This window comes from Orbicella faveolata, unplaced genomic scaffold, assembly GCF_042242905.1.
Source record: "Orbicella faveolata isolate gen_17 unplaced genomic scaffold, um_ofav_v1 contig_36, whole genome shotgun sequence".
Classification (NCBI taxonomy): Eukaryota; Metazoa; Cnidaria; class Anthozoa; order Scleractinia; family Merulinidae; genus Orbicella; species Orbicella faveolata.
In genome coordinates, this window is record NW_028301565.1 from 1460003 (window position 1) to 1478881 (window position 18879).

At 36.4% G+C, this 18879-nt stretch overlaps 1 protein-coding gene across 1 annotated transcript; it reads left to right on the plus strand.

Annotated features, from left to right (window-relative positions):
• Positions 1-400: 400 nt before the first annotated feature.
• LOC110053849 (heparan-alpha-glucosaminide N-acetyltransferase-like) lies at positions 401-17739 on the plus strand. Its single transcript, XM_020760147.2, has 19 exons — positions 401-513; positions 2043-2185; positions 3043-3164; positions 4739-4854; positions 6003-6072; positions 6497-6557; positions 7199-7255; positions 7886-7938; positions 8738-8814; positions 9157-9187; positions 9865-10004; positions 10999-11111; positions 11618-11745; positions 13706-13829; positions 14330-14416; positions 15085-15159; positions 15410-15477; positions 16034-16146; positions 16522-17739. Exons 1-19 carry the CDS (start codon positions 426-428, stop codon positions 16701-16703), a joined length of 1848 nt encoding a protein of 615 aa, XP_020615806.2. The 5' UTR covers positions 401-425; the 3' UTR covers positions 16704-17739.
• Positions 17740-18879: the final 1140 nt, after the last annotated feature.

An 18879-nucleotide genomic window follows, 5' to 3' on the forward strand; every position in this document is an offset into this window, starting at 1 on the left:
GGCTGACCGAAGTGCTATTCAGGCTAACCGAAGTGCTAGAGTAGACTCACTCGGGTGCAAAACAACCTGCAACCTGCCAAACATACCTGCCTGTCAAAAACCCAAGATTTTAAGTGTAATTTCTCACCCATATTATTAATAGGTATTAACTCAAATGACATACTAGTCGTGAAATTAAGAAACAATTTCACTTGCGTTTTGAAAAGATTCTAATAATTTCCCTTCCCCAAAATCTCGAAAAAGGATTTGAATTTTCCAAAACGAAATTATTAGTCTTGTTACTGTCCCTTTCAAGAATAAAATCTTGGAGATCAACAGTTCTGATCGGACGCACGTAGTAAAATACAGGAAAAGCAGGAAATGAAATGAAATCGTTTCCGGCCCCAGTCTATCTAGTTCTAGTTCCTCACGGCCGTGATCGTTTCATGGAATTCCGTGCAGAGGACGGAAGAGTATTTATGGCGTTTTCGGTGATATTTTTGATCTTGGCAGTGCTGTCTACTCAGAGATTAGGTGAGTGTGCTCTAAATGTATGCGTTACAAGTCTCGATACTTGGCGTAAAGTACACAGATACATGAAATGATATGAATCTTGCGAGTTGTCAGTTTTCCAAAATTCTGACGAGTCGCTGTACTTCTGTGCTTGGTGGCCGCCTTTGTAGGTTGCTAGCTTAAGCTTCAGCGATAGGCTTACTCTCGCGCGAATTAATGTTTGCTATTTATTCAGGTGTCTTTAAACGAACCTAAGATGTTTTCCTTCTTTGCCTTGATTTTAACTTAGCTCAGAATAGTTACATGTAAAAATTATTTCTCACCGAATCATGTGATTTCAGATGGCAGCCGAAGTCCGCGCGTGATGAAAATTGATAGACTAAAATTTGAACAACAGACTGTTATTATGTGACCTCATACAAATATATGTTGTAAATTTGATTAAGAAAGTTTAAACTAATAATTTGTTGACTTTCCAATGATTGAGGAATCAAACATTTTATCTGAACAGAGTTGACGTCATAGCATACTTATGATAGTGACAGTTGACCAGTTAGACACATGAATATACCTTACTGTATTTCCTACAGAGTATTTTTGCATGATGTCAAGACAGCCATATTAGTGTCCCAGAACAATGATTTGATGGCCATGTTGGTGTCTGTTGATGTTGACAGATTATCTTGTTCCCAGATATCTTGCAGACAAAGCCCATTAGGCACACTGACTTAAGGTGGCTTCTCTATAGTTTTACGATCGCACGAGGGCTGAGGAAGTAATCTGCACGCACTCAAAGGAAAACGCCAGTGTTTTTTGATGTTTTATGACGTCAACAGAGCACAAAAAGCAAAACTGACAGTGAATTTTCTTGCGTTTCCTTCGGTGAAATTCCATAAAATTTGGCAGATTGGTAGTAAATATTTTACTTAAGTTGGAGCTCGTTTTTCAGGGGAATCTAAAAGACCAGATTCTTTGCAGCGGTAAAAGACATAAATTTGAAAATATCGAAAAAACCGCCTTTACAAACCCTACTTTTTTCGTTTTTAAAATTCGTATCCCGCAGGAAGCGATGTGATGTAAAAATTTTGAAAGGTTTCACCGAAGGAAATAATTGAAAATCACAAATAAAGCCATAAAAACAGTAAAAACACATTTGTTTGGGCTTTTATAATTTAAGACTAAATCTCAAAATTTTAACAGAGATGATAGCAAAACAGTATTTAATCATTGCTTATTACGTGTAATAAGTTTGAGAGGACTAGGTGTGAAAGCGAATGCAAAAACAACATTCAAAACATAACACTTGCACGCACAACGCCTTAAATGATTACCATATGAAGCCACCCTAAAGGAAACTCGCTTCAAAGCATGTTTGAATATGTGATCAGGCATGGCCACAGTTTTGAAAAAATCTTTCTGTGCATGCCCTCTTATCTCCCAGTTCTTGTCTTGGGGTAGCCACAGATTCAGCTGGGTGAGGTCCCAGCTCCACACTCTACTATGCTATGATTACTGACTTTGTGAAACTGACTGTATATCATGTACATTAGGTCTTGGTAGTCAGAGTGCACAGTGTGACAAACACAAGTATGATGACCCAAAATCATTACGAATGGACACAGCCTTGGTAATGCTGAACTCTGATATGAAAAATCCAGTCAATGTGTTTGGTGTCTCAAGCAACTGTCACAAGGTATTGTAAATATAAATAGGGTCAATCAAGCAGTTAGGGACTCAGGTACTGATAGCCAGTGAATCTGTCATCTAGCACAAAGACAGACAGACGGACAGACAGGCACACAGACAGACAGATTCAGATAGATAGATGGATATAGAGATATATACATGTAGATACATGTAGATAGTCAGTCAGTCATTGATCAGACAGTTAGTCAGTTAGTTAGTCAGTTACACTAATGTTTGTCACACAATCAACTGACCAGTCAGAGAGACAGACAGAATATAAATTAGGCTGACAGACACAGACAGATAGACTTGTCTGTCTGTCCATATGTCTGTTTGCCCATCTGTCAGTCTGTCCATGCCACTCTCTGCCTGTCTTTCTGTGATAAGACAGACAGGCACTCAGTTTTGAGTTGGTCAACAGGTCAACCAGTCAGGCAGTCAAACAGACTGCCAGTGACTGGCAGACTGACATTCAGTCCATCAGCTGGCAACCAGCAAAATTTGCAGTCTACAATGTAATGTCAAGCACTTTCAGCTAAATATGCTTCCTACTGTCTCTTGAATTAATGACATCATAGTAAAAATTGAACTGCCCAGTAGCTACCTGCTGTACAGTTTTTGCTTTCTACAGCTGTACTTTTTAAAAACTTTTTCAAATCCCTACCTATCCATCCGTATCTCCATCACTACTTGAGCTGTTCATCAGTCAGACATTCTTGACAATCATTTTCAAGTGAGAAGCTCTGTGCCCAGACTGTCCAAAGGTTGCATTGTTAGTTGAGACAAATACCTATTTTTCTCCCCTTGCTTTGTAGGCCATAAGCAACATATTAAATTGGATTTCTTTTTATTTTCCCAATATAGTGTGGTCTTCAGCTTATAATAGAAAATTTGTCAAAGGGATTTATATGTAACATAACAGTACCAACCAATTTTAGTTTCACACTGGCTGTCAATAGCTCCGTGAAGGACAAAATAGTATGCCAGTAAGTATAACTTACAGTAGTAAACAAAGCATTATTTTTTATGCACAAAATTGATTCTTGAAAGTTTGCACATGACAGAAAAAGGACAGGTATGATATGAAAAGGTGCTGCTGTTGTTATCTATCTAGAGCAGATTCTGATAAACAGGGAAGTTGATCACCAAAGTTAAACAGCATGTAATAGTTAACAATGTAAATTTATGTTAGTATTAGTTTGTTCTAAAAACAATGAATACTGATTAGAAGAGGTTTATTTTAAAAATGGAGTTACTAGCAGTACAAGTAACACCTAACTTTATAGGTATCTACTTCCTAAAGACTCCTGCTTATTACAGACACTTTTGCATATCCCTTAGCTGCTGGTAATATTGACAGGGCTTCACTGCATGGTATTTTACTGATTAAAATCAGGCTTGTAGAACCAACAATTGTATAAAAAATTTTGGACCCTCGAAGGGCAACAAAATTAAAGTGCTGAGACACTTTGCTGTTTTAGAGTACTAAGGTGAATTTCCAACCTCAACCGTACGACAAAACCCCCTCCCCCCAAAGCAATGTTGGATTTCCCCTCTCTAGAACTTGCCTCTTTCCTGTACAACATTGAAAAGGGGAAGGGGTGGAAGAGGAGGGGGGGGGGGGAGGTGGCTGTCAATGTAAACTGGATTTGAAATGGAATAAGTGAAATAATTTTATTACAATTAGCACTTGATTCAGTGAACTGTCTCAACTACATGTACTTTTGTACTTTTGTCGCCCATTGCTGGTGCACCTTGCTACATGTAATTGTGGGAATCAGTCACATGAGGCTGGGTTCAAATAAATGCTGCTCTTCACATTAGATGGTGATAATTAATTTGAAAAACTGCCAGGGACAAGTTTTTTAAAATTAGGATTGGTAGACTCTGTTTTCATTCATTTGAACTCGGCATTTATCAGGGGCGGAAAGAATTAGGATATGGTGTTAGTATGTTGTGAGGTTTTGAGTCATTTTCCCAATGTTCAAATAAGATTTCTCTCAAATTGTAGGAAACCACTTTTGTTACAACTACTTTGTTATATTGTTTTTCAGGATATGATCTGAGCTTGTATAAGTACAGTCGAACCTCGATTATCCGTACCTAAATTATCTGGGTTTCTCGATTATCCAGACTTTTTCTCTAGTCCCAATTTTGTCATGAATATTTATTCATCGTGATCAAGATCTGTAGCAATATTCTTTTTAAAACTATAGCATTGAAAAGTGCAGTCAAAAGCGAGTTTGTTTTGCTTTTAAAGAGCAAAAGCAGCGCATGCACATGTCGTAACTAATGAAGAACACTTGAATGAGTTCTGATTGGTTCAGATCGAGTTTAGTGGTTCAAGATGTACAGTAGACCATATTGTTTTCCAAGTGATTTGTAAAAGTGTTGTTTCATTATTAAATGTTGCTTTATTTAAACAGTTTTGTTCTTCATTAATATTCATATTTTTGATTATCCAGACCCTTGATTATCTGGACTACATGTATTTTGTTTAGTCCCAACAAGTCCGGATAATTGAGGTTCAACTGTTCCCAGTAAACATTTTGTTTTGTAGTCCAGTGCAGTACAGTTTTGGAGAACATGGCTTGTATTCTTATAAGATTCGTGCTTTCAAAGAAAATACAGCCTGTGCACTCGAGAGGAAGGAAAAACCAGATAATGTATACTGGCGTGAGTACAAGCTTATTAATTTTTTGAGCAATCATAATCTATTGTAAACCATTGTAATATGTTATCCCAGTGCATTCACCCTGTGAGACAGAGCAGAAAAAGAAGGGAATCTCTGTCTTGCGGGCTAGACATTTAGTCAATTATAATAATTTGTAATCAGAAACTCAAAAGGGGTATTTTGTTAAGTGCTATATGATATATTTTGAAAATCTCAAGAAAAATTATTTGATTAAACAGCTTATGTATATTCAAATGGCTACCTCTTATTCACGTATACATGTACTGTAGGCAGTGAAGTAATTTAGAACCTCTCTTTCAATAAAACTTAAAACTAAGGCAGCTAACTTTTGCCCAAACTGTTACCTTATTGTAGGAAAAATGTTAAGAAATTCTCTCTCTGTTTTCAAGGCCCCATTTTATTTATTCTCTCAGCACTGAAATTTAAAATGCCTCTAGTATTTCTATGTTCACCTCTAAACTTAAGTCATCTTTCTTGGTGCAAGTATATCTTACTTCTCTTAGTGTGCTTGTGTGTGCTTTTTCCGCTTTTTTCCCCTTCCTTTTCTTTTGCGCATTTGCACGGTTAGTTTTGCTTAACAACATTTTTATTCTCTTATTAAGACCTAGATATTTTAAGGTAGCTGTTCTTTACATTTTTGGCTTTTCTAGGCTTCCTTGCCTATAATTTATACATTGATATGTTGTTATTATATTTCTAAATGGGAATATAGATAAACAAACAAACTGTTATACTTGAATGTGGTCAGTTTATAATATATTTTGAGCACTCGCATGTACATGTTTTAGAAGTTATGTTTAATTTGGAAGGAGTTGTCCATTTTATCAGCACTCAATTTTTTAGAGAACTTCATTATAGGAAACACTGATTGAACAAATTTCATTTTAGTTTCATTTTGAATTTTCAGTGTAAACCTCAGAATTCAACAAGTATAATGTAACTCATCCCAGTTGTGAGACTGAAATTTTTAAATGCACTAACTTGCACTCGGTGACTCTTGCAGCTTCAAATATAGTACTTACATGTAGCAGGACTGAATATTCAAAAGTTGTGAACATGTCATACTTCACACAACACCTTATTGGTATATACCGTTAGTAATATTTTCTAATATTTTCTTTGTCTTCAGCTCTACTGTATGCCTTTTTGGCTATTTTGGGAGCTGCAATTTTATGGAATGTGCTGCTGTATCTGTTGAGGTAAGAATTTGGGCCTCAAGTGACATTTAGCCAGTTAGTGTAGTTTGAAAACGCTGCCATGAAGTTGAACTGCCAAATTCACGATTTTTTCATTGTTGGACAGGTGCATTTCACTCTTAACTTATTGATTAGTTATTAATCATGGTGTTGACATGTGTAATGTATTTTTTCCTACCTAATTTTAAAAGATAGAAAGCAACCTCTGGTTTGTAATATTCAGGTACAGTCTAGACTTATAGCTACAAAATTAAATTCTTTGCTTACTTTCTCTTATCTTTCTATCAGGCTTAACATTAACTGTGAAAACTATTGGATCACTTATATGTTTATTAAACATTAATTTATATATTTTTTAATATTTTATTTTTAATTTTTTTTTTATTTCTTTATTTGTTTTAATTTTGTGACTATTTCCCATTCGTAGGAGGTACAACCTGTTGGTCAACTGGAGACTGTTTCATGACATAGAAAGTCTTATAAATGCAGTAAGGGATCAAATAATTATATGGTAGATATACAGTAAAAAATATTTGGGGAAAATGTTTTGAAAAGGAACTTCTTCAATTAGAATGACTTACTGTACCTGTAGGATATTGTTCAACTTGAATATCCTGGCAAATCCAGGATGACAACAATCATTATTTCTGTGACTCAGGAAACAAGGCAGTTTTACCAGCCAGCTGCCCACTCTGCCTGGGGATATTCAGCGTTTGCGCTTCACCCGTACATGACTTGTAACAATTAAAAGTGTAATTTGAAGGCATCAAAGTGTAGATCTATGTGTGTGTCTGATGGTGTTAGGGGGAAAATTAGAATTAAAATAAATGTGGTTTTTGTTGAAGCACATTCTGGTGCTATATATTAATTAAAGTGATGTGTGGAAATAAGCTTCAAGTGACTCTTGATCTCAGGTCAAATTCTCCTTTTTGTAGAAGGAATCAAAAAGCAATTTTTGAGGAGAATCTTGCAGTCTCTGACTATCAGATGTCACCAAGGGTCTTTTTCCATGCACCCACTCAATCCTTGCAAGCTTTCTGGTATTGACACCAGGGGTAGTAATCCACCTTCTGTGCTAAATTAAATGTCAATTATATTATTTTTCTCTTTTGTTTTTCAAATCCTCCAGGATCTTGGAAGCCCCACTTTCAATGGGTCTGAGAGTCCTGTGGATCATGATGATATGGTGTGTTAATTATAATTTTTATTTTGTTTTTAGTTGGATGAATATCTTATACTCTACTGGAACGGTGGAACCCTGCCCTGGGGCCACCTCATTATTGTGGCCCAAACAAAAACTCAGCCAGTCATTTTCAACCCCTTTAATACAGCCAACTCATTAATAATGCTAGAGTTTTGCAGGCCTTCGGTGGCCGGATTTAAAGGGGTCTACTGTTGTTTTCATGTTAATTACATGTACAGTGGAACTCTATTAATCCAGTCACCAACAGGCCACAAAAATCTGGCTGTATGAATGGGGTGGCCGTATTAAAGGGGTTCTTTAAATTAAAAAAAACAACACTAAACAAAACAAAACAAACCCGAGTGACTGAACTGTTGTTTGGGCCAGAATAAAGTGGCCATAATAACAAGAGGGCCGTATTAATGGGGTGGCTGTTAGTAGGGGTTCTACTGTAGTATATTATTGTACTGAACTTCCTTCGTATGAATAATACACAGTGCAGGCAATGAAGTTACTTATACATGTTCTTAGGAAACAAAGTAATCAAAATCACACCAACCAGCTATTTGATTTTAGTATCATCCATAAATATACAGTGTAGCTTTAAATGCAAGCTTTTCCTTCCTTTTGCAGCCAGAAAAACAAATAAAGAAGCAAAGACTCAAGTCACTGGATACATTTCGTGGGTGAGTTTAAATGCTGTTGTATCTAGACACACATGTTTGTGGTGACTGTTCTTGAGAAAAGTCCTTTTCTCTCACAGTGCCAGCCATACAGCCACACTGAATAAACCCACACAGTGGTATGTTCGTAAGGCTACTGGCATATACTGTAGCAGGGAGCCCAACATTGAAATGCTCGAGTAGCCTATACTGTATACTCCTGGGGGAGGGGGTTCTCCCGAAAGTGGCTGTTATAGGGAGGCTCCACCCAAAATGGGTACCTTTCTCAGGCTTCCGGTATATTGAAGGGTTGGGATTTCACAAGTTGAGGTACCTGAAAGGTTAGGGAGATTGGAGTATCTCGACTTCTGCCACAACAAGAACTGAACAAATAAAACTTCTTTTTTGGTTAACATCTCCTCTGGTAATGCTCGGTGTTCACCCATTATTGTTCCTAACTTCATCCCCTGCATTTAGAAAAGAGATGGAGTGTTGTTAAGTAGGTATGTGAAAGAGGTAACTTTTTCATCAGTAAAAGGTATACAAAAGTGGTAGCTTTTCTGTCAAAATGCTGTACAGAAGGGTAAGGGGTTGAACCTCGCGGCAGAGCCTCCCCATATAAAACTTTCTAGAGTAGCCCCTGAATCACTCAATACTACCTTGGAAACTGACAGGAGAAGCTGTTGTTACAGTGACATAAACTTGACTCTGTTTTGTAGCAGACAGTGAGGAAAATCTGCTTGAGAGTTTGTCTGGCTTCAATCTTGTAGATGCATGAATAGATTTTGATATCGACCGTTTATAAACATTTCTTTTTTTGTAGGATTGCTCTGACAATAATGATCTTTGTGAACTATGGGGGAGGTGGATATTACTTTTTCAAACATGCCAGATGGAATGGTGAGTTTCTTCTAAAGAATTAGTAGAGTGCTGGAAAATACATAATCAAGAAGTACATGCACCTCCCCGTAGCACTAATACTATAAAGGGAAGTGTGCAAAATTTCATTCTATTTAGAGTTTTATTACAGGCCTATGTGTACATACATTTATATCTGCTTGTACCTGAGTTATTATATCAAAATTTCTATAACAATTTGGGACATACGGCTGTTGGTACATGACGTAGGTATCTTACAGAGTAGATTAAATCTGAAAAAAAAAAATGTTCGGTTGTTAATTCACATGTTCACTTGCTTTTTGTAAGCTAGTTTGATATAGTTCTTTGTTTTAAACTTGACAGGACTTACAGTGGCAGATCTTGTGTTTCCATGGTATGTTGGAATGCGCATGTACAGTGTGGAAACCATTCATTTAGAGTAGTTGTGGCGTGTTTCCCTAAGTAACAAAAATAATTCTTGCCACTTAGCACATTCCTCCAAATAACCACTTATTTTCAGTTTCTGTTATAAATTTGCGGAAATTTTAAACGTGTAGAGGGGGGTTAAAGAGGGTGAACATTTTGATCGTTACATTCAGTTGCATAACACAGCGTAAATATAAGAGTTTGTATATGTGAATGTAACGACCGTTTATAACAATTCGGAATATGCAACTGAAATTCAGTGAGAACGACTAATTTCGACTCTTTTGTGTGCTTCCTGTGTTTCCGTGACGTTTTGAGGCCGTTTCAAAGCGATTCCAACAGGGAAACTAAAACTAGTTGGAAACGCTTTCAACAGAACGGCCTCAAAACGTCACTGATAACCACAAACCATAAACTAAAAGAAAAAGCGCAACGATCAATTTTCGTTACACAATGGTATCAGGACTTCTCGCAGTTACCAATCAACATTTTTTAGCGATATGTACAGTATGTATTTAATATTCGTTTATGTACATTATGTATGTTTTCGTCCTTTTTGTTTCCTTTTTCTTATTAAAATATCCTAAACATAATAAAAGATTGTGGAAAGCTTTCCTGGATTTCTTTTACTCTGTGTTTCACCAGGTTTATGTGGATCATGGGAGTTTCTATAGTAATTTCATTCCGATCCCTGAGACATCGCCAAGTGAGGCCATTGACTATTTGTGTCAAGATTGTACGCCGTACCATCATTCTGTTTGGATTGGGGCTCTTTGTAAGCAATTGTAAGTCAGTGCTATTGACAGCACTTTATACATGTACATGTAGGAACATTAAAAACTGCCACTGTATTCTAAATGACTTGAGGCGTGTTAACATTGTGTTTCAATCTTCATGTGTGGCGCCGGTCATTCCTGACCTATATAAATAACAATTTTTGTGATTTTTCTAACAACAACAACAACAACAACAACAACCACCACAACAACCATTTTATTTTGCGTAATACATAGAATATCATTCAACAAAAGAATACATTAAACTTAAATAAGCAACAAAATTACTCAAAATAGCAAAAACTGAACGAGCTGAGTAGTTACAAGAATTATTACGCTTTAAATCGGTTGTAGGAAAAATAAAGAAAAGAAGAGGTAGAAAGAGAAAAAAAAATATATAGATGTTGATATAAAAAGAATTATAAGTAGTAGCAGTACCAGTTATAGACAGAGCATTGTTTAATTAAGAGCGATAGTAACTTAAAGAAAAAATACAAGCATAAGAACTTAGAAATTGCTTAGTCAAGGTTTGTTTAAATAAACGCGGAGATAAACTTTTTATCTCTTCATCCAAATTGTTCCAGATAGAAGGACCAGAGAAATGTAGATAGAATTTACCATAGTTAGTTCTAACCTGGTCGATATAATGTGTTGTTTTAGATGCTAGCCTAGTATTATAGTTATGTTTAGATGACATGCAGGTAAAGTAATTTTCAAAGACCTTAGGTAATAGATTATGGTAATACTGAAACATAAAAACGGCAGTTTGCATAGTAACCAGATCCATGAATTTAATTAAGCCTAACTGTGAAAATAAAGGCCTGGACTGAGCATCTCGTCTCGAGAATGTGATTATACGTAGAGCCTGTTTTTGCAAAGTTACAATAAGTACTATTGTACTAACATTATTTAACAATTCGAAGGGCTAGGGAAATGCAGGTTTCCTTACCATGCATGCATTGAAGTCTGTTCTAATATGTCATACATCGCTCTACATGTACAGATGCAGACCTTGCTCACTACAGGATACCTGGAGTTCTGCAAAGATTTGCTGCTTGTTACTTTATCATTGCATTACTTCAACTAGTCATAAATCCTGGGATGGATTCTGTCTTGGTAAATACCTTCTTAAACTCCTCTCTTTTTGGAGGGTTTTGTTCTCTTTGCTTTTCGTTTGTTTGTTCTTTGCCAGTTTATTGCCTACTGTGTATTTCTTGTTGTTTCTCCCTCTGTCCATCCATCCACCTACCCATCTGTCTGTCTGTTTGTTTGTCTGTCTGTCTGTCTGTCTGTCTGTCTGTAGGTTTGTCGTCTGTTGCTCTTTGGTCTGTCAGTCAGTAAAGTCAGTCAGTCAGTCTGCGCCAGTCAGTCTTTCAGCCAGTCAGACAGACAGACGGTCAGTCGGCCAGTCAGTCAGTCAGATAGTCAGTCAATCTGTCAACCAACCAGTCAGTCAGTCAGTCAGTCAGTCGGTCTTTCTGTTCATTTGTGAATCTGTCTGTGACACTCGTCTGTGACGTTGTCGTGAATGTGCAGTATAGACTGAATTCTTAGCCAAGGATAAAGTGTTGTTCATTGAAATTGTACAATAACTGTGAGTAAAATGCTTTTAAACTCTACAGCCGGTGGGTTCGTGGTGGAATCCTGTTAGAGACATTGTAGCACTTTGGGGTCAGTGGCTGGTGATGCTCGGTGTGTTGGCAATCTATGTTATTGTCACATTTGCCCTTCAAATGTCTGGCTGTCCGCGGTGAGTATGTATGTATGTATGTATGTATGTATGTATGTATGTATGTATGTATGTATGTATGTATGTATGTATGTATGTATGTATGTATGTATGTATGTATGTATGTATGTATGTATGTATGTATGTATGTATGTATGTATGTATGTATGTATGTATGTATGTATGTATGTATGTATGTATGTATGTATGTATGTATGTATGTATGTATGTATGTATGTATGTATGTATGTATGTATGTATGTATGTATGTATGTATGTATGTATGTATGTATGTATGTATGTATGTATGTATGTATGTATGTATGTATGTATGTATGTATGTATGTATGTATGTATGTATGTATGTATGTATGTATGTATGTATGTATGTATGTATGTATGTATGTATGTATGTATGTATGTATGTATGTATGTATGTATGTATGTATGTATGTATGTATGTATGTATGTATGTATGTATGTATGTATGTATGTATGTATGTATGTATGTATGTATGTATGTATGTATGTATGTATGTATGTATGTATGTATGTATGTATGTATGTATGTATGTATGTATGTATGTATGTATGTATGTATGTATGTATGTATGTATGTATGTATGTATGTATGTATGTATGTATGTATGTATGTATGTATGTATGTATGTATGTATGTATGTATGTATGTATGTATGTATGTATGTATGTATGTATGTATGTATGTATGTATGTATGTATGTATGTATGTATGTATGTATGTATGTATGTATGTATGTATGTATGTATGTATGTATGTATGTATGTATGTATGTATGTATGTATGTATGTATGTATGTATGTATGTATGTATGTATGTATGTATGTATGTATGTATGTATGTATGTATGTATGTATGTATGTATGTATGTATGTATGTATGTATGTATGTATGTATGTATGTATGTATGTATGTATGTATGTATGTATGTATGTATGTATGTATGTATGTATGTATGTATGTATGTATGTATGTATGTATGTATGTATGTATGTATGTATGTATGTATGTATGTATGTATGTATGTATGTATGTATGTATGTATGTATGTATGTATGTATGTATGTATGTATGTATGTATGTATGTATGTATGTATGTATGTATGTATGTATGTATGTATGTATGTATGTATGTATGTATGTATGTATGTATGTATGTATGTATGTATGTATGTATGTATGTATGTATGTATGTATGTATGTATGTATGTATGTATGTATGTATGTATGTATGTATGTATGTATGTATGTATGTATGTATGTATGTATGTATGTATGTATGTATGTATGTATGTATGTATGTATGTATGTATGTATGTATGTATGTATGTATGTATGTATGTATGTATGTATGTATGTATGTATGTATGTATGTATGTATGTATGTATGTATGTATGTATGTATGTATGTATGTATGTATGTATGTATGTATGTATGTATGTATGTATGTATGTATGTATGTATGTATGTATGTATGTATGTATGTATGTATGTATGTATGTATGTATGTATGTATGTATGTATGTATATATATTCTCTCACAATCTTCAGGTTTCAATGCATATTGTGTCCCGGGTTCGATTCCACCAGGTATCTTGTATGGGCTGAGTTTGTTGTCGGTTCTCGCTTGCCCCGAGGGTTTTTCTCCGGGTACTCCGGTTATCAGCCCCTATCTAAATATTGTAATTTTTATTTATCAGAAGAACCTAGGCTTGAAAGTTTGGTTTATGATCGGAATTTCACTTCATTTTTCGTTTCAACCCTCCACTTTGAAGATGAAAAATAAATTCGTGTTCACTGCCTCACTTTTAGGGAGAATGCTTGACCGGGTTTCACTGGAACGACTTCAGTTTATGCTTTATTGCACGTTTATAGACTTATGCGAAGCGCGAGCATATCTGATTTATATTTCATTTTATTGTTTTTTTTTCGTTATTTAGGGGTTACATTGGACCTGGTGGAATTGCTGATCCTGATTCGTATAACTGCACTGGGGGAAATGCCGGTTATATTGATAGACATTTCTTTGGATCTCATCACATTTACCAGCACCCGACTTGCATGGTATTTATTTGACAAGTAGATTCCATGTTCCTGTGCGTCTGTTCAGAAATAGATAACAGATGACGTCAAAATGTGGTGAGAACAAAAAATTGCACCCGAGACGTTAGCCGAATAGACTGCTGGCAGTCTGTTTTTTTCTCGAAATTTCAGTAGGGGTTATGAGACGAGACGCTTTAGACGCTTTAGACGCTTTAGACGCTTTAGACGTTTTCTTCTGTGATCTGTTACTGAACAGACGCACAGCAACATGGAATCTATCTGTTTTATATAATAAAGAAACACAAAACATGTTAATGGCGTGATCTATACATCTATCCTCCAATAGATCATGAGTAAGAACCGATCAATATGCGAGAACAATTTACCTTGTTACATAAAACAAGGTTTCTCTTTCCCTGAAGTAGTGCGTTTCTCTCATGAACTACATGTACAGGGAATTCGAACAATGAATGATCGATGAGGAGTTTACCGCATGCCTGATTAGTTGTTTTTCTTTTCAGGAAACCTACAAAACGAAAGTTCCTTATGATCCAGAAGGCGCATTGGGTACCCTGACATCTGCCTTCTTGGTATTTCTGGGAGTTCAGGTCTGGTTTTGAATTTCAAAAATCTAGTTTTCAGATTTCTCCCGACCTGTGTTAATTGAGTGTCGTAAAACCAACACCAAAGTTACCAACCTGACCAATCACAAAGCACAAAGGCAATCACGCGAGGAGCGTGGAAACGTTTGCGAGCGAGTCACGATTGGTTTTGGTTTTTCTTCTGATTGGATGACAAAATGGCGCGTGTTTTTATAAGCCATAATGCAAAACGAAAGTAAATGCGAACTGAAGAAACAACCTCCTCTTAAAACAAAAATCCAGTACATTTTTATGTGTGATTACATAGTATTTATCCGCAGCTCCGTTGGTATGAACTGTTTGGTTGGCTGTTTTGCTTATTTTAAAGCAAAACGAGTATTTTTTTGTTGTTGTTGTTTTGCCGTCGTGGTATCGCGATAACTCTTAATGTTCATTAGTGATCGCACTATCAACTTATTAAACAATTGTGATAGGAAAATCTTGTGGAGTCTCAAGGGCAAAATTTAATTTGTAATTTTTAGCTTTGGAGTCATATTATGTATATTAGAGCCTTTCAAAGTTCAGCTTCCGTTAAACGTTATTTGCATGGTAGAATTAACTTGAGGGATTATCGGTTATCAATATCTGTGCTGGTTTTACAGTCTTGTTTAATAATGTCTTCTATACGTTTACAGGCAGGTTACACCTTGTTTACGTTTCCCAATCACTTAGCTAGAATGAAGCGATGGGTATATTGGTCCGTGTTACTGGTGAGTGTTAAGGAAAGACGCCGGTAATTTCGTATTCATTTAAGCGTAAAGATTGTCATATTTCGATCAAATGAGCTACCCTCGACAAAACTAACATTGGAGGCTATAGCAATTGTAACCACTATTCCATCTGTGGTCAAGGGAAACAATACGAAATCTTGTATAAATCATGAGTACCCACACACTTGTTTTGTGGTATTGTGTCGTGGTATTTTATTTTAATGTTATTTGTGCTGTTTAATTCATTCAGGGCGGTATCACTCTTGGACTTACTGGCGTGAATAATGACAGCGTCATTCCGTTAAACAAGAATTTGTGGTAAGTGAGCTGCACCGTTGTTGTGCAAGGCAGAGGTAGCAGTGAATCAGTTGAAAATACCTTCAGTAGCTTACCTGGAAATAACAGTAAATAAAATAAAACAACGAACTATATTTGTACTTATTGTTCGCCTGATCTGTGCTATCCCGCGTGGACTCGCTTGGTATGGTGTTGTTAATTAAACATCTGTCTATGAGATAAGTCATAGCCTTACGCATTTTTCTTACATCTGACTGTGATGATGGAACGACTGACACAGGAGCGAATCTAGGGGGAGGGAGCAGGGGGTGCCCCCCCCCCCTTGAGACGAAGCTTTCTTCGTATTCGCGTTTAAAATTTGTTTACCTCACCAGTCAGTTACGCCATTCCTTAGTGGTGCACCCCCCACTAAGAAAAATCCTGGATCCGCCCCTGCGACACAGGACCAATGCATACATGTAGACATTTATTGTGATTTTAAAAGCTCTCGATCGGAAGAAACAAATAACAAGTGAAAGGGGATAAAAGTAGTAGGAGTGATGCAGCTAAGCATTAATGATGGCTTTGTAAATTGCAGGTCGGTGTCGTTTATCTTTGCAACTGGTGGCATGGCATTTCTACTCCTTTCATTCTGTTACTTGGTGATAGATGTGTTGGGCTGGTGGAATGGAGCGCCATTTTGTTACCCAGGTTGGTACTTATAATTTTTGCAAATGTATCATAAAAAATGTACAACAGAGTGCAGTCAGTTGTTATTGTTGTTGTTGTTGTTTTTTTTTCATCCAGGTTCTTACGAACAACACATTTGAATTGATTGCGTACATGTGTTATTTTGTAAACCAGAATTGTTCTTACATGCAGACTGTATGAAGTTGTTGTATTTTATTGTACAGTGCTCACTGAGACAGTCGAATCCCCCTAAACGTTCATTAGTTTCAGCTTTGCGTGGACAGCGGACGCATTTCCGCGCGATTGTGGTATGAGAATCACCAGGCCGGACACCATACGAAATGAATTTTCCTTTTTTTTTCCTTGTTAATCATAGAATATTTTCTTTTCTTTCAGGAATGAATTCTATTTTAGTTTACGTTGGAAGTGAAATATTAGGGAATTACTTTCCATTCAGCTGGACAGTTAGCGGTCACATGCAACATGCTGATCTACTGGCAATGAACTTGGTTGGAACTACAGTCTGGCTCGTCATCTCTTACTACCTTTATTGTATCAAGTTCTTCGTGAAAATATAGATTATTGTAGCAATAACTAAGGGAAATTACTGAAGAGCCTGCGGATAATATCTGGTTGAAGTGGCTCTCTAATAACTGTCCAGAGCCAAAGTTATTACACAACGCATTTTTACAGCCAATCAAAATTCAAATCAATTCATATTATCTGTGGCAAGCGCGGGAAAATGTGTAGCGTGTGAAAAGCGCGGGAAAATATGTAGCGTGTGGCAAGCGCGGGAAAATACGTAGCATATGGCAAGCGCGGGAAAGTGGTTTTCGGTTTTGCTTTGACCTTTTATAAGCCGTTTTATGTGAGGAATTTGAAGGCTTAGTAGACACAAAACCGGAGTCAGTGGAAAAAAAAAAAAAAAAAAAAAAACTATCGAAGAAAATGAAAATAGGCAGTTGCAATGTGACTACTCCAACCAAGGCCACCCAGGCAAATTCTGTACAAATTGACCAATAAAGTGTTAAAGCAATTAGAATGCATGGTCACAATCGTTTTTTGTTCTGTATTGTCTAGCTTACTTATAGCGAGAATTTGTCGGAATGCTTTTGTTAACATCCAAGGTTTTCATTCAGCAATTTGCGCGTAACCCTTGGGTGGAATAGTCGCATTGGGATAGTATTAGAACTGAAGATATTCATAAATTTGTACTCGCTTCATTTCTTTGTAGTTTTCGTAACATAATGCCAGGCCATATCACTTTTTGGTTTGGTTTAATATGATAAAGAAATACAATTATTTTTTGAGAATAAATTATAGTTTCTTTTACGCCCAATAGTAGTGAATCGCAAGTATTGGCAAAGATTGACTCAGGGATAGGAGTTATTCTTTAGGAAATTAAAGGACCAAATTTTAGTCGTATATTCGAGGAGGATTTTCAGAAATAATACTTCAGGTAAACATTTTGTAGTTCCTGTTTTTGAAGGAAATGTATATAGATAATTAAACGTTTCTCAGAATGGAAGTGTATGCCAAGTATGTTCGATTTAAAGTTGGCTACATGTGTGCCAAAGTAGTGGAGAATAAATGTTCTCTGAACTGAATACCTCATTTTACTCGCCCTCAGTTTATTTCTCAGTTGTTTGTTTCTTTATCTGTTGTTTCGGAGGCAGCATGCCCGAGTGGTTAGGGCGCCGGACTTGAAATCCGCAGGTCTCGAGTTCAGGTCCTGCTCTTTCCACGTTTCTCGGTAGACTCCAGTTCAACTCCTCGGTCGTGCTTGTAATTGCCAACTGGTCTGCCTCCCCAAGTTGGTAATTTTAAGACTATCATATTTAGTAGATATATTTATTTCTTTCAGTTTAAGTGGCATGCCTGTGAGCTAGCTAGGTGTAGCTAAGTGCATTGACCACCATAAACAACACTTAAACATTTTTTTTTTGGAACATTTTTTGGCCAACACATGCTGCGCGTTTCTGCGATAAACTATAGTACCACTGCAGTGTTTGGAACAAAGACAAAATCGAGAAGTAGGATTTGGACCGAAATCTATCGGATATATGCATTTTGTATACTTCCCGCCCTTTACCTGTGAGATGCTATCAAGATAGACCCATGCAGGTAATAATGTTGGAGTCGTGCTCGGTGTAATATCCGTTCACACATGCATTTTCGTTTAAAAACGCATACTTCCTGATGCTTTTTCGGCTACCGTCCGCACTAAAACGATCGAAAACGCTCGTCGTTTTCACTGAAAATACATGTATTAGAGAACGATGTTCAAAGTGGAGAAATTTCAGAACGGACCCCTATCGTATTAATTCAATACCAGTTGTAGTGCATTTGCACAGCACATCATCGTTTTCGAGCGTTTTAGTAGTGATGGACGGGGACTGAAAACGCTGCGGTTATAGTGTAAACGCGTCGCACGCACGTACGTAACGTCAAAATGAAATCCTCGATTAAAAACAAATAATTTGTAGTTTGCTGGTGGTTTAAAATATGGCGAAAATTAATAAATTATTTGAAAGCACAGCGTAAAAGAGCATAAAAACAAAACAAAAGACAAAACGCAAAAAAATAAGACAAAAAAAAAAAAACCTAATACGTTTTACTGGACATTGCTTTAATTCCCACTCGAAAAAAGTCGAGAAGTCCCATTTCCTTGTATTTTTTAAATATATTGGGCCCAAGTAATCACGGATGACCACCCGTGTTTTTAATGACATTCTAACTCAGATTAATGGTAGT

Excerpts from the sequence above, each read along its gene's own strand:
- LOC110053849 (XM_020760147.2), top strand. The coding sequence starts at position 426 with ATGGAATTCCGTGCAGAGGACGGAAGAGTATTTATGGCGTTTTCGGTG. Across the intron at positions 3,165-4,738 it reads AAGGACAAAATAGTATGCCA|TCCAGTGCAGTACAGTTTTG; the intron begins GTAAGTATAACT and ends TTTGTTTTGTAG. Across the intron at positions 15,478-16,033 it reads CCGTTAAACAAGAATTTGTG|GTCGGTGTCGTTTATCTTTG; the intron begins GTAAGTGAGCTG and ends TGTAAATTGCAG.